We start from the raw sequence: 15287 nt of genomic DNA on the forward strand, positions 1-15287 counted from the left end.
CAAGTATGAAACAAAACAGAAGTAAAAAAGGGGGAAATAAGAGAATTTAATGGACTGAAATCTGTAATACGATCTAAAAGTAATCATACTTACAAAAATTAATTTGTTTTAAATAAAACTAGAACAGTTATTTTAAGAAATGAGCCAGTCTCACAATGAATGACCTTTTTGCAACCATACATAGTTTCAAAAAGGTCATCGACAGCCTACAAGTATACAAGGGTTCACCTGCAACACCACTGTCCACAGTAAATATCAAAGCTTTCCCTCTACATGGGTGTTCAGAAATCATACAGAAATATAAATGTATTCTGTATTATGTTAGATACGACAAATTTTCTATTAACATTCATGTTCCTATACTGTTTTTCTATATAGAAACACACAGGACTTCATACAGAAAACCAGGTGTGCAATTTCCAGTTCTGGAGTTTCTATATTATAAGCCTCAAATTGCTGTTTTGCATCCAACTGTTGGTATATGGTGCTGCAAAGAAAAATAATCTTTACAGATCTTTTGTACGAAATTACATTAGCTGCAGTGCATGCTAAACCAGATATGAAGGTTCATTGCCAAAACTAGATTATAAATAAATTCGAAGCTGAATATTTTCAACTCTGGAACAAATCTAATTTTGCCAAATAAATGCAGCATTTAATAGCAAATGCTACAGACAGAAGTTCATTTATAAACTCTAGTATTTTAAATATACTGCTACGTGTAAAGGAAATTTATTTACAAATTGAATTCAAATAGGAGTGCAAAATGTGAAATGTTCCGAGCCATCACTGTTGCCCTAATTGCATGCTTCAGCTACCGACTAGAGAGGATTGTACTAAATTATACAGAACATACCAGTGTTCACTGTTTAGGCTATCTATTAACTGTCAATCAAACTAATAACAGCAATTTTTTCACTAATTTTCTTGGTGCAGCTGTTTATAGAATATCCTGGGCGGGCTCATTTCAGTAGACACATAATAATACAGACATCAGAAAAAAAGAGCCGTATCTTTTTGTCCTCTGCTCTTCATGAAGACCGAGATGTAGTGGGGGAAGGGGATCCTCTGAGTAAATCAACCAGATACTTAATCCAGCCAGCTAGAGATGATCTGATCAACAGACTCTGGTAAGAGCAGACCAGCAAGCTGATAATTGTGACTTTATGCTACCTTCAACTTTTAACTAAATTTTACCCGTCTCCACGAGATGAAAAACCTTTATTTGTGCTGTTTCTAAACTATAGGCAAGTTACTATACGTATTGAATCTTTTCAGAACCAACATTTGCATTTTAAGTTTAAACTGCACATACCCCACTCTGCTAAAAGAGCATTACACATTGCTATAGGGAGAAACAGATTCTCCACTGGCCTACTATCATTCTTCCTCTTTAAATAACTCTTCATTACTGCCCAGATTTATTCCTAAACTATGAAGACAGACTAAGTACCCACTGATACTTACCGAATCAGTTTTCTTCATAAAATAGAAGGAATAAAAAAGATTTTCATTAGAACATGAAAAACCAAGACAGAAAGATCTTTGTTACCATGTGAGTGGTTTTTCACGGTACTTGGGTGAGGTGAAGGAGGGGAACATACCCCTTAGCCAAGGGGTCAGCCCCAGGGGGAGCAGAGAGCGCTCCCTTAACTGGATGAACATAGCAAGTTGGAAACTGTATGAAACCATAACTGACCCAGGCTATAAAATTTACTCGTTTTACAAACTACATTACTCCTCAAACACAAATAACCACCCCTGCCAGTAAATGCAAGGTCTGATCGCTCAAACATAGTTTCTTTTTCAGAAAGTTCAGAGCACAAGAGATACAAAATTACCATAGCACTAGTTCACTGATTTCAGCATGCTTAAGGTTAAAACATCGATATAGTTCATAATACAGATCAAGACAAACCCAGATGAAAAGCTGTATTTGGACAGCGGTCCACAAATATGCTTACACGCTAAGAACATGTTTCCTGGGGTGCAATAACTAAAAAAAAGGATTGAAAACTAATTTACAGTTTGAAAGAATGAAGAATTCGTCTAGGTTTTGCCCTACTTTGTGCAAAATCAACACAATTTTAAAAGCCTGCGACTCTTAACGCACTTCTGCCATCTGCATGTACTCACAGCTCTTGCCTCAGCCTTCTGATCTTTGCTTTGGCGTCTGCCAGCTCCACCGACAGGTGCTGCCTGCTTTCAGTGCGCTTCATGCCCGGAGACCCACACGGTGACTGTGCTGCTGATGCATGAGGTAGGAAACGGAGACAGTCGCGTTCTTCTGAGAGCTCGATGATAGTCTAAGGAATTATTAAAAAATAAAAAAAAATAAACAAAAACAGAGAGAGGAAAAAAGGCACAGAATTGCATTCAGAGCACCCTTTATGTCAGAAACTAGTATCATTCACTGCCTTAACAAATCAAAGACTGAAATGAAGCAAGAATAATGGAAAAGTTTTGCCATAAAAGAAGTTAGAAGCCCTACGTTCACCTCTATACTTAAAGCAAATAGTCACAGCTATTTAACAGAACCATTTGGCTATTCTTAAAACTACTCAAATTTGGACTTCCAAGTCATAGAAACATAGGATCGTTTAGACTGGAAAATTACCTGTAAGATCATTGAGTGCAACCATTAACCTAACACTGACAAAACCACCACTAAGCCATGTCCCTCAGCACCACGTCTACCCGTCTTTTATAAATACCTCCAGGGATGGCAACTCAACTCCTTCCCTGGGCAGCCTGTTCCAATGCTTGACAATCCTTTTGGTATAGAAATTTTTCCTAATACCCATCCTACACCTCCACTGGCGCAACTTGACGCCGTTTCCTCTTGTCCTATCGCCTGTTCCTTGGGAGAAGAGACCGACCCCCCCTGGCTATCCCCTCCTTTCAGGGAGTTCTAGAGAGCGAGAAGGTCTCCCCTCAGCCCCTTTTTCTCCAGGCTGAACACCCCCCGCTCCCTCAGCTGCTCCTCACAGGACTTGTGCTCCAGACCCCTCACCAGCTCTGTTGCCCTTCTCTGGACACGCTCCAGCCCCTCAATGTCCCTCCTGTAGTGAGGGGCCCAAAACTGGACACAGCACTCAAGGTGGGGCCTCACCAGTGCCCAGTAGAGGGGGACAATCACTGTCCTGGTCCTGCTGGCCACACTAGTGCTGACACAGGCTAGGATGCTGTTGGCCCTCTTGGCCACCTGGGCACACTGCCACAAAATTATCAGTGCTTAGAAACGGATGGATAATGAAATGGCATGAATTCCTTGAACATGAGCATAAATATAAATCTCTAAAGAAACTGGTGTTCTTCAGTGAGCAGCAGCATCCTTGTCAACTGCATAAAGCATCAGACCTATAGCAATATTCCTGTTTCATCATATAAATAGAGTTGTTATCCTAATATGAAGATGTCTTGTTTTTTAAAGTTACTTTTCCTTTGCATTGCAAAACAGGATTACCACACATCCGCTCCCCTCACGGTCAAGTTTCAGTTTTACTCTCATCAAGGGAGTGAACTGTAAAGACAGTTGCTAACTGTCAAAGGAATATTTGGAATAATTGCAATATGAACATATCCACCCTCTACTGAGGGGCAAATCTGAGACCACCAAGATGATTTATAACTCACAATTTTTTTTAAATACATTTCTGTTTCTTGATTCGCAATAAGCTTGTAAGACTTCATCTCCTAGCACGATTTCTGCTCCAGTTCACTCAAAGCTGTACAATACGATACAGTAATGTAACAGGCACCTTTCAGTGACTGGCTTGCAAACTGACAGGTTACTGACTCCTGGAAACTTCAGCCGATAGAGATTTGGATTTTCTGTTTTCAACAGCAGATGAATGTTATTTAAAGTTGTTTCGGATGCTGGTCACATGAAGAAGATCACCTGCTATTATCTTTTCTAGTTTGCCACAGTATTCAACAACTAGTATGCACACCATAACTACCTCAAACAACTTTCTGGCAGTAAGGAATCCTTGCTTAAATATGCTAACAGAACATATATTAAACTACTAGTTATAAAAATGGTTATAGTTATAAAAGCTGTATCATTTTCAAAATATTTCTAATATTTCTCTTGTGCAACAAACCACATCTGTACCTCTGAGTGTTCATCTCTCTCATCTATAAGTCTTTTTAAATGTAACGCCATATTTTTCAGGAGAGGTTCAACATATTCTTGTGTCAATACAATGACATCCATCCACTGCAGATCAAACACATTTTCCTGATTATGAGTCACCTACACGGAATGAAATGGAAGAGGAAAAAAAACACCCTCTTTAAATTATAAGAGTAGAAAGGAAGCCTAAAAAAATAAAGCTGAAACTCTATGGGTTAAATTCTCTAGAAAAGGTACGAAAAAATTATTTAAAATAGATTAAATTGTATGTTATGGAATAGTTTCTCATCTACCTGAAAGTAATAACTTGTACTTCTGGCAAAATAAAAAGCCAAAGCTGACTATGACCTAATATACATTACGTACCACATACATGGGATTTGAACTCTATGCTATAAATAAGTTCGTATACGAAAATTTCACTAAAGTAAATTTCCTGTAATTCTAAGAAATTATTGGAGCAACATATTTGCCCCTTAGTACTGTTTTAACAATGTAATCCAAAAGAGCTTGATCGTGAAATCTTTCTGTGAATCAAGCTAAAAAAGAAAGGCATTTTTTGCTTACTAAAAACAATAGTTACAGAAATCATGTATTTCATGTACTTGCTTTTGAAAAGCTCGATTACTCTTCTTACAATACAATATTCTACCTTCAAAAAAATTAAAAGCACAAAAATAATAATGTACCTCTTGAATATGGGCTGCAACAGCTGCTCTTGTGTCAAAATCCAGACCTTGGATTCTTTCAATAAATTCTTCTTTTTTCTGACACTAAAAATAAAGGTATCTGTTTTATACAGGTACATATATAAAAAAAAATTCACAAGTATTTTCATTCTTCCTTTTTATTTCTAAGAGATAAACATGATAAATCTGAAATTATAATGATCACGTTGCTAAATTATTTTCCAATAATTCTGCTGACTGATAAACCCTTAGTTTATGCCATGTTACAGTAATTATAACAACTTTCAACACTAATAAAATTATAAAGAAAAAACAGCTACTGAAAAGGGGGAAGAAAGAGGTTTCTCAAATTAGCTACTTATCAAAATTTTCTTCCTTTCTTTACAGTATCAGGTGAAGTAACACTATTGCAATTAATAAACTATTAGAAATTCCACATACACAGTTTGCTATATTCATTCAATAAAATGTAAGAAGTGTACAGCTGTAGCCATTTTAACTGTAAGAATATCCATATTTTCAAGGAAGGCGATCGTACGGCTATAGGAAAGAAGGTCAAAATTATATACCACCTCAGGTATTAAAATAGTAGGAAAAGAGATAGGTAACACTTAAATAATTTCATACAGATATAAACTTATACCAAACCTACCTGAACCGCACAACCAAGTAAAAGCAGGAGGAGTTTTTTTATTTCTTCAGTACCTGGCTCTAAGTAGAAAACAAGAACAAAAATATGGTAGGTGTAAAATGGTAATTTGAGTTTCTTCCCCTACCCCTCAGAAAACATCAGGTTTTCTCATTACTTTCATATAATTTATGTTAACCTATCTTAAAAAGATGAAGAAACCCCCATCTGTCCAGCTTTCAGCTTAGTCCTTTTTGCCATTTAACTGCCAACTTTCATCGTTAACAAACAGCTTAACATCCACAATAGTTCCAAATGGAAAAACCATAATTTCAGCCCTTTGTGCAGCAAAACATAGGGGTGACATTTTCAAAAGTGCTTTGGAGACCTACAATCAAGTTTTCAACTGTAATCTCAGGTATCTCAAGATACTTACAAACGTGCTTAAATTATGTGCCGCCCCTATGCTGTAAGAGGTAGGGGACAAGTTGTTTTAAACTGTTTTATAAAGCTGTATTAGATATTCTAATCTAAACATCTAAAAAATCAAAATGTATTTCCAAATCTGGCTTTAAGCATCTTAATCTCCTAAAGAAGCTTAAGTTAAAGAACTCTGTTTACAGATTAGTAAGGATGTTTCTTACTTTTTACACTCAGAATGTCCTCGTCCTGCTACTAAGTATATGCTCTATCTAGAATATAAGCAACCATAAAGCAAATGCTGTAGGAATGGCAAAACAGCTTAGGCTAGTTGGAACTAAAGTCTATATGGTCATATATCATTTTGCTTTACTGAAACAGAAAACACCATCCATGGGGCTATCTAGGCATGAAAGGGTCCTAATAGCATCCTTTCTGCAATATACTCTGGATTACAGCCAACAGCTTATTCCATTGTTAGCTAACCAGACAAAAGCTATGCTGTCAAACGTAATAATGCTGGGTCTGGCTAGAAATCTGACCTTTATTCTGCAAAAGTGCGCTCTGCACCACAGCTGGTGTGACCACTACCATCCCAAACAGATTGACTCAGTCCCAAGAGCAAACACGGCAGTGAATGTCTAGCACGGACTAAGGTATGCACGGTCATTCTTGAACTTGACCCAAGTTACTGAAGTCCCTTTTTTTAAAGGGCTCCGTTGGTAATCACAGATGAGGTCCAATGATCATGAGATGATTATCAGCATCTGAAAGAAAGCTCAACCAGAACCTTCTTTCCAAAGTGGCAGTTTGCAGTCTTCTACATTGGGCAACTAAGTCTATTTTGGATGAACCCCCACATATGAAAGACGTAACCATTCACTTACAAGCACTTGAAAAATTGTCCTCTGATTTGATCCACTACAGTATTTTGTAAGTGAAGCAAATGTAAAATCCTTCTCAAAGAGTTACACATGAGGTAATCTTGATCAAGAGGAAAGCAAAAAGAAATCAAGAAAATACCTAAAAGGACACAGAACACTCAGTAACTTCCGACTAGCTTTCAGTAAAGAGTCAAGCCTGCTGCCATGAAGCAGAGATTAAAGGCAGATGCTAAGCTTCTCCACCTTCCTCATAGCTTCAGGAGTTCTCTGTACATTATATTAACTGGAGAGCCCTTTTTTCAACATTGACTCAATCTGCTTCTTTTAGAGGCAGATACATATAATTCCAATGAACATGTAATGTTTAAATTTTTCAAAAGAGGTTTGTCAAGTAGATATGTTAAAAAGAACATGAACTCAAATGGGAGATCTTTAATCATTGATACATTCTTGTATCCCAAAGACTTCAGCTGTGAAGTCTTTAATATAGAAACAGAAAACATCAATGGCCATATTTCATCAGAAGCACACTACTTCAGCTACAGAAGGGGAATTCCACCTGGCTGCCTGTCTTATTCAATAAGGGTTAACCAGAATTCTGTAAAAGAAGGAATCCATCCCAGTGTCTTGCATCCTACATTCACTTAAGCCCAATAAATTAATTAGGGGGTTTTTTTAAGCAATCCCTGAGCTTCTCTTTGAGCGCTTATTTGCTCACTGCTTCAGCATCTCTTGACTAGCTTTCAAAAGCCTACCTGAATGTTGTTTCCAGATCTCTGCCTCACATTCCCTAAGAGAACGCAGCAAAATATTGAACAACCTCCGCTTCCCACTGCTACCAACCATCTTGCCTGTTTTTCTTCCTTTTTCTCCATCACAAATACAGAAATAGATCATTCTTTTCTACACCCTCCAACTTGCTACATGAACTTTGTCCCTACGCTACCCTACCCTACCCTATCCTTTGATCTTCCCTGCACTCACTCTGACCCCTGACTTTTATGCCCTCTGTAGCCTTCCATCCTCCCCTGGCTTGCTCCCTTAGAAATATGAACTTGTTTCAGTCCTCTCCCTTCCCTCGTGAAAGAACATCCACCTCATCATTATCTCCTTTCTCCTTTTCCTCTGTAATTTAACATTTACAGTCACAGGCTGTAGCTTGTCTCCTCCGGTTTTCTCCTCAAACTGGCTTCCTGCCAATTAGCTCGACTGAAATGTTTCTTGATAAAGTCTCTGATGACCTCTTTTTTACCAAAGCTCAAATCCAGCATTCTATCTGCATTTCCCTTGATTAGCCAACTGCCTCTGACACAGGCAAACACGTTTCTCATCCTGAAATCTTATCTGCCCTTGCCTTCTGCAATTTGTCATCTTCTGCTACTTCTTTACTAATCATTCCTTAAGTGCGAAGTTGTGCAAAGGCAATAAACTGGGACACACTTATGAAAAAAAATCACAGCTACAGCCTAAGCTTTAGTGGACAAATCCTACTCGCTATCAGAGAATCAACTTTTACTATGGGGGCTTGCCTTGATGCAATCAGATTTACATAGCAAGTCTCTCAAAAGGTCACCAATTTCACTATGCTTGCCCAACAAAGGAAAAAAGCATAAAAGTCCCTGTAGGGATGAGGTCCTCTTCTAATTGACACAGCAAGAGCAGTCTTAACTTTCACAGGGGAAAGGTTCTGGATGGAACCCAAAGCAACAGATCTATCTTCTGATTCAGATCAAACTCCCTGATGAATTGAAGCAGGAATCTGAAACATCTTCAAGAATATTGTCCATACATAACAAATATTTTTAATATGTCAACTATGCTACAATACAGTCTGTATTTTCTCAAAAATCCAGTAACGTCCCCACAGGAGAGCAATGTGTACACCACCAGAGGTTCCGGTTGCCAAACCACAAAAGCTACATAGACTGAGCTGAGGTCCCAAAACCGGAAGAAGCTTTCTTATTAATTAAAACACAGGTTTTCACGTTTACAACTCAATACTAAATTAACTTTGTGAGGTTTTGTAGTGCATTTTTAATACAATTTCATCCTATACGAGACGATATTGCTAAGGTATATTTTTTCTCAGTATCTTCTTGGTGCATATCATAGATTAGAGCATCTACACATATAAAAACTTAAAAGGCTGTGACCTCAGAAGCAAAAGCAGCAATATTCAAGAGCAGAAAGTAAATAAAAAAAAATTAAATCAAGATACCTACATAAATGGGATATATGCAGATGCGACATGGAAAATATCAACATTATGAACCCTGGAATTGAAGAGTGAGGTAACACAGATGGTTCTTCTTGCTCATGACAAAAATCTTGTCTCACACACATGGAAGCATGGCATAGAAGACATCTTAAATAAATAAAAACAGCCAGGGGAAGCTACAGAGCCTGTTAGAGCAGTTCCTAACCTCTCTGCTGAGGTGCTAGAACATCAGAGGTAGAACACATGGGACACATTAGACCCAAGTAAATAAATTCTGCCCAATCCATAGTGGCTCCATGCAGGCCAGGTGTGTCTGCTCCGTGCTTCTGGAATTGAGAGCATGGTGCAGAGATTCCCAAGTGGCTGTGGATAGTCAGCTGGGTCCATACAGGCTAATTGTCTTGGTCTGAAAATTGCAACTCTCAGAGCTGGAAGCAGAGAAGGTGGGAGCATGGAGAAGACAGCGTCAGTTCAGGGGAGAAAGCAAGAAGGTAACTGCAATATTTTTCAGGTAATGATGCAAGAGAAGCAGGAGAGTTTGGGGGAGGGAAAAACAAGGATTAGAGTTGGATCAAGTGAGATGGATTGAACTGTCAATTTTCTCGGGGTGGCTTAGGTAAAGAAAGTTGAAAGCATAGTAGCTGGGAATACATGAAACTTATACTTTGTCATATCAGTGGCTCATTGGTTGTTGGAAAACGCACTTCGTTTCAGTATAAATCCTAATGAAAGCCAGTGCTGAGGTTTGGACAGCACACATATTTGTAAAGTGTGGACCTTTGGTGCGAACAAAGAAAATGTTACTCATCATCATTAAACCACTTATTTGCTAAAAGAATTTATACACAGTCTTCTTTTGAAAAGCTCAATCCTATATGAATTTTATTTCCAGTGAAATAATACAAATTATTACACCAATACAAATTTTCATCTTAGTTAAAAATAAACTTACCAGAAAAAGGATTTTTGCCAATTATTAATACATTTGGCAAAGACATCATGATCAACTGCTGCAAACTCTCCTACAAAAGTCAATTAAAATATTATTTAAATCATATGTATTGAATGAAAGCAAACATCAAATGCTAACCACCACTAAAGAGAGATTAGTATTACATGAGTAGTTTAAAATTTTTCATGTCTTCATACATACATGTTCAATACTTAAATTATTTGGACTCCAATTAAAAAAAACATACAAGTATGAATTACTTCCATAAAAGCCTTGTTTTATTGGTTTGCAAGACCAACACAGTAAAATCTCAACGTAGTAAAATCCTCTCATGGCAATGAGCTGGTTTATGGATTTTAAGCTAACTAGATCCTCAGTGTCTCAGAACGTAGCAAAACTCCTTTAAATTATGAGTGTTCATGTTTCTCCGACTAGCTTATTGATAGATGTTTATTTTATTGGCTCTAAGTTGCATTTATACTACAAAAGATCAATTTCCTCTATTTCATGTCCATAGTCTCGGTGGCCTCACCAAAATGTGATTGTGAAAATTACAGGTTTTTTTGCCGCAGTTATGCTGGGACAATCCTGAGTATAAAGGTACAAAATCCTATTTGCATCATCAGGCAGAGTTTTAGTTTGGTAAGTTCCACACACCGGAGCAGCAGCTTGGCCTATCTATTCTATAGATCGTATCAATGGATAGTTTCTGTCAGCCAGTAATGGCTGTAATCAGGTCAAATCCCCAGTCTAGACAGAGCCTAATTCTTCTGAAGCAGAGTAGTCTTCCGCCTGTTCCCAGATGTTTATTCACAGCAGATGCCATCCTATCAGCAGCTCTGGAGTCATGCTTTTTGCTTGCCCACAGGGACAGATTCATTCATTAATACATAAAATGTTCATACTCAAAAGCAACGTATTCCAGAACCATCACTACTTTACATCCAAAAGGTACATGCTAGGTGTCATATTGTGAGCTAAAAACATAACGTAAGTCAATTCATTTTATGTCAAATTTGAAAAATGACAGTATTACTTGAAAAACACCTGTGGAAACTATTAGCTATAGCTATTCTTGAAAGTTCTCACCAGTTAATATAGGACATGAAAAATTCTATCTGCATTGATTAATACTAGACTGAAGTATTTTCAAAAGACTAGATTAATACTCTCATTGTACATGCCTAAGATAAATTATAAGGAGAGACCTACTCAAATATCATGAATTTCAATCAACTACGACTCTTGTACTTCTGAGATCTTGATACAGACAATTTTCAAATACAAAAAAAATATATGAAGTATACCACAGAAGGTTTTAATCAATAAAGAACAGATAAAATATAAGGAATTCAATGAGTATTTATAGGTACTACAAAAGAAAATCACATGCTTTAAAAAGTGGGGGCTTGGTGGCTTTTTTATTGTGCGTTTTTTTGTAATAGCTCAAATAATTCCATGATGCTATTATAAAGCTTTTCTTACTGTGAAGCAGAGTCCAAGCAGGGGTAGCCAAGAAACGTGTCCTCTATGGAGTAATGACACTATTACCTCTTTTCTTATAACACCTCTACCTTGCTTCAAAGATGTCTACCACCTTTTCTGTCACACAGTGTTAACGTCATCAGTAAGCTCAGTGCCACTGCTCTCAATTTGTGTTTACTTTTGAAATTACTGCTTCTATTAAAAACCTGAAACTGGAACCCATGTGTCCCAAAATTCACTTATTTCTTTTAACTGTTGTTTAACCTGCAAAAATAAACTAAGCCTATTTACAAAATTCTGCCTCGCGTGTTCAAAACTTTTAGAGTTTGTTAGCATTTATTTTATTAAAGACTCACACATCATCTGTCAAATGACGCTGACAGACCACCCATGGGAGCCATGGGAGCTCACTGTATTAAACCTCTCAAGTCCACCAAAACGTAAAGGGGTATCAGTTCTGACCAGCTGCTGAGAACAATTCCACAATCTTACTTTGCCAGGAAACGCGTAGGCTCAAAAGACTGATTTGGGACCTAGCTAAAGGTTCGTGATGCTGTAGAGAAGTAAAGAAGCTTCCTTGGAAAAAGAAGACACAATTGTAATTAGAGAAGAACAAAGATGATGAGACCCACACCTGGGGCACTGTGTCCAGCTCTGGAGCCCTCAGCACAGGAAAGACATGGGCCTGTTGGAGCAGGTCCAGAGGAGGCCACAAAAATGATCAGAGGGCTGGAGCCCCTCTGCTGTGAGGACAGGCTGAGAGAGTTGGGGGGTTTCAGCCTAGAGAAGAGAAGGCTCCAGGGAGACCTTACTGCAGCATTTCAGTACTTAAAGGGGGCCTACAGGAAAGATGGGGACAAACTTTTTAGCAGGGCCTGTTGCAATAGCACAAAGGGTGATGGCTTTAAATTAGAAGACGGTAGATTTAGACTAGATAGAAGGAAGAAATGTTTTACGCTGAGGGTGGTGAAACACTGGAACAGGTTGCCCAGAGAGGTGGTAGATGCCCCATCCCTGGAACATTCCTGGTCAGGTTCGATGGGGCTCAGAGAAACCTGGTCTAGTTGAAGATGTCCCCGCTCATGGCAGTGGGGTCTGACTAGATGACCTTTAAAGGTCCCTTCCAACCCAAACCATTCTCTGGTTCTAAAGGTAAACTACCAAAACGCAAATGATTCTGCCTGGCACTGTTGCATTAGAACAGGCTGACACTGTATGGCCAGAGAAGCATAGGGAATTACTTGAATTCAAATAAAGTCAGTGTTTATGCCTTCTGTTGCACCAGTTGTGACACACTAATGCCCAGTCAAAAATGACTACCATCAGGAAACGGAAAAGCATACCGGTCTTAGCAGGCAGCATTTATACCCACATACAGTACTTGCCAAGAAAAGAACAGTGTGAAGTACGCCCACGCACAAAGCGCTAGCTAGAAAGATGTACGGTGGTTGACCACGGCAGTAAGTGACAGCTGGGAATTTTCATTGCACTGTAGAGTTTTTGAGAACATATACTATGTGTGTACACATGAGGAAAAGCATCCAACATATAGGCTCTGCCATGACACACTTGCTGTAAGAGGCAAATCAAGAGATTTTCTCCCAGATTGGGACTCTCCTGGCAGAAAGGTTCAGGGAAGCATGGAAGGACACTAGAAGACACACTATTAGGGACATGGGAGATATCTGCAGTGTCCTACTGTAGCGTGTCCATGTGTACTTCAACACCACTCTGTCCAGGCTCTGCATCTAGAAGGCATAGGACAAGCTCTTCCTTACCACACAAAACACACACAAATTCAACGGCTATTTCACAGCTCTAAATTAGCCCATCAACACATTTACTACAAAATCCCATTTGATTGTTATCACCTCACTGTTTTTTTTCCTACTGAAAATCAAATTAATTCTAAAATCAATCAATTTCATCCCATTTTCCTTACAAAGACTCTATTGACAGACTAAATGCACACGTAATAATTTCTCTCATAGGCAGAAAACTTGCTTCGATTCAGAAAATACCAACCAATGCTGCTTAATGTACTATATGAGTAAATCGAACATGCAGAATACCTATTATATTAATTTCTCTTAGGCAGAAAACTTGCTTCGATTCAGAAAATACCAACCAATGCTGCTTAATGTACTATATAAGTAATCAAACATGCAGAATACCTATTATATAAGCAGACCATCATTCACATACGAGTGTTTCCAGACTACTACTGTAGCTGTAAGTTTGATAGGGATAAAAAATTTGACCAGATTTATAAACGAGACCATCAATACAAGTATCTCAAAATATTCATCTTATTTTTGTTACCCTTAAAGGCATAATTATAAAAAAAACACTTAAAAACATTCTAGGCAAAATATAATACACAAAATAATTACTGACCTGATAGTAAGTTTTTATTTGTTTCACCAAAATAGACAAATTTTGAATCCTTAATGATGCATCGTTGTTTACTTTTTTGTTTATCCTCTGATTAGCAGACTTTGGATTACTGCAAAACAAAACAAAAGAAAGAATAAATTAAACACACTGAACATTAATCTTTAAAGCTCTCTATACAGCAAATGATATAGTTAATGTACTAGCGTAACAACTTCTTGTCTTGGTTACCATGCCTTTTTTCCCCCCTCCGCAAGTAAATAAAGGAGTTGTGGAAGTGACTGCCAAAGGCAGAAAAAAGTAACTTGAAACATCTGTCTCTGATAGAGCTAGTCAGATTAGCACCCTTTTTGGCTATTAATGCAGTATACAATCAGAAGCACCCATCACAACCACCAGAGAACGAATACAAGAGGAAAGTTTTTGTGGCTCTGCACTTCTCCACAAGCAGCCCCATCCCTGACGGATACAGAAGGCAGAACACAGCTATAATGTAAATATTCCAGCACACACTGCAGACATCGGGAATCATTCTTGCTGATGCAGACAATTACGAATAACGGAATTCAGAATGGCTACATTAACAAATGTCTATACACTGAAAAAGTATACGATGCTATTTTAATATCACGAGGGACAAAACCAGAATGTGAGTTTTAACTTTTAGAACAATGAAGAATATGAAATATATCATGCTAACACACACTAAATTATTTTAAAGTTATTTACAGACAACTGAAATCTGTCAACAAAGGGATTATTAATCGGAGTTTTTGTCATGTACTCTCACATACTACCAGATTTTTCTTGGCTTCAGAGAGGAAATCAATCCCTTTTTCCTTCACAAACTAGAAAGGATCAGAGGAAATGCAGATGAGTCACCCTTTTTCAATACCTCATAACATACCAAGTTATTAACCACATACAAGGCAGTATGACAATCATTCATTGTGATTTTTCAAGGAAAACAATGCAGAACCAATGCAACTCCCCACAACACCCTGTAAAAGTCTGAGAGAATTCGTAAGAGATGGCTAATGCAAAGTTTCTTAACTTTTACACAGATACTTGATACAGCTGCACAATGCAACTTCTGATACTGAATTGTATTATTGTATTGTTTAATGATGTCATTGTCATATAAATGCACAGCTGGCTGGAATACTGCACTCAAACAAGAAACTACCAACTTCTTGCTGTCAAACTGGAGGATCCTGCAAGGGGGTGTGTGCCTGCTGGTCTGGTTTTGTTCAACGTTGTCGTTAATGATTTAGACAAGGGAATACCAGAACTGCCATTGGCAAAAATTGGGAGGAATGAAAAAAAAAAAACAAAACACAAAAACAACAAAAAAAAAAACTACCAAAAAAAAAAGCTACAAAGAACACTATGGCATTTGAGGATGATCCTGATAAAACACAAAAGTGGCGTGACAGCAGTATAACAGAATTCAGTAACAACACGTACAGGCAAAGGATT

At 37.9% G+C, this 15287-nt stretch overlaps 1 protein-coding gene across 5 annotated transcripts in view; it reads right to left on the minus strand.

The window, feature by feature from the left end:
- Window positions 1-15287, minus strand: part of CCDC88A (coiled-coil domain containing 88A) — a 76961-nt gene that overhangs the window by 42644 nt on the left and 19030 nt on the right. For all 5 annotated transcript variants that reach the window (XM_054197260.1, XM_054197259.1, XM_054197257.1 and 2 more), the window contains exons 4-9: window positions 13812-13920; window positions 9930-9999; window positions 5480-5538; window positions 4828-4911; window positions 4118-4258; window positions 2137-2306 (exon numbers count right to left, since the gene is read on the minus strand). In XM_054197260.1, coding sequence (XP_054053235.1) covers window positions 2137-2306; window positions 4118-4258; window positions 4828-4911; window positions 5480-5538; window positions 9930-9999; window positions 13812-13920 — 633 coding nt within the window. The remainder of the gene's footprint in view (window positions 1-2136; window positions 2307-4117; window positions 4259-4827; window positions 4912-5479; window positions 5539-9929; window positions 10000-13811; window positions 13921-15287) is intronic.

The sequence above is a fragment of the Rissa tridactyla genome, chromosome 3 (assembly GCF_028500815.1).
Source record: "Rissa tridactyla isolate bRisTri1 chromosome 3, bRisTri1.patW.cur.20221130, whole genome shotgun sequence".
NCBI classification, from domain to species: Eukaryota; Metazoa; Chordata; class Aves; order Charadriiformes; family Laridae; genus Rissa; species Rissa tridactyla.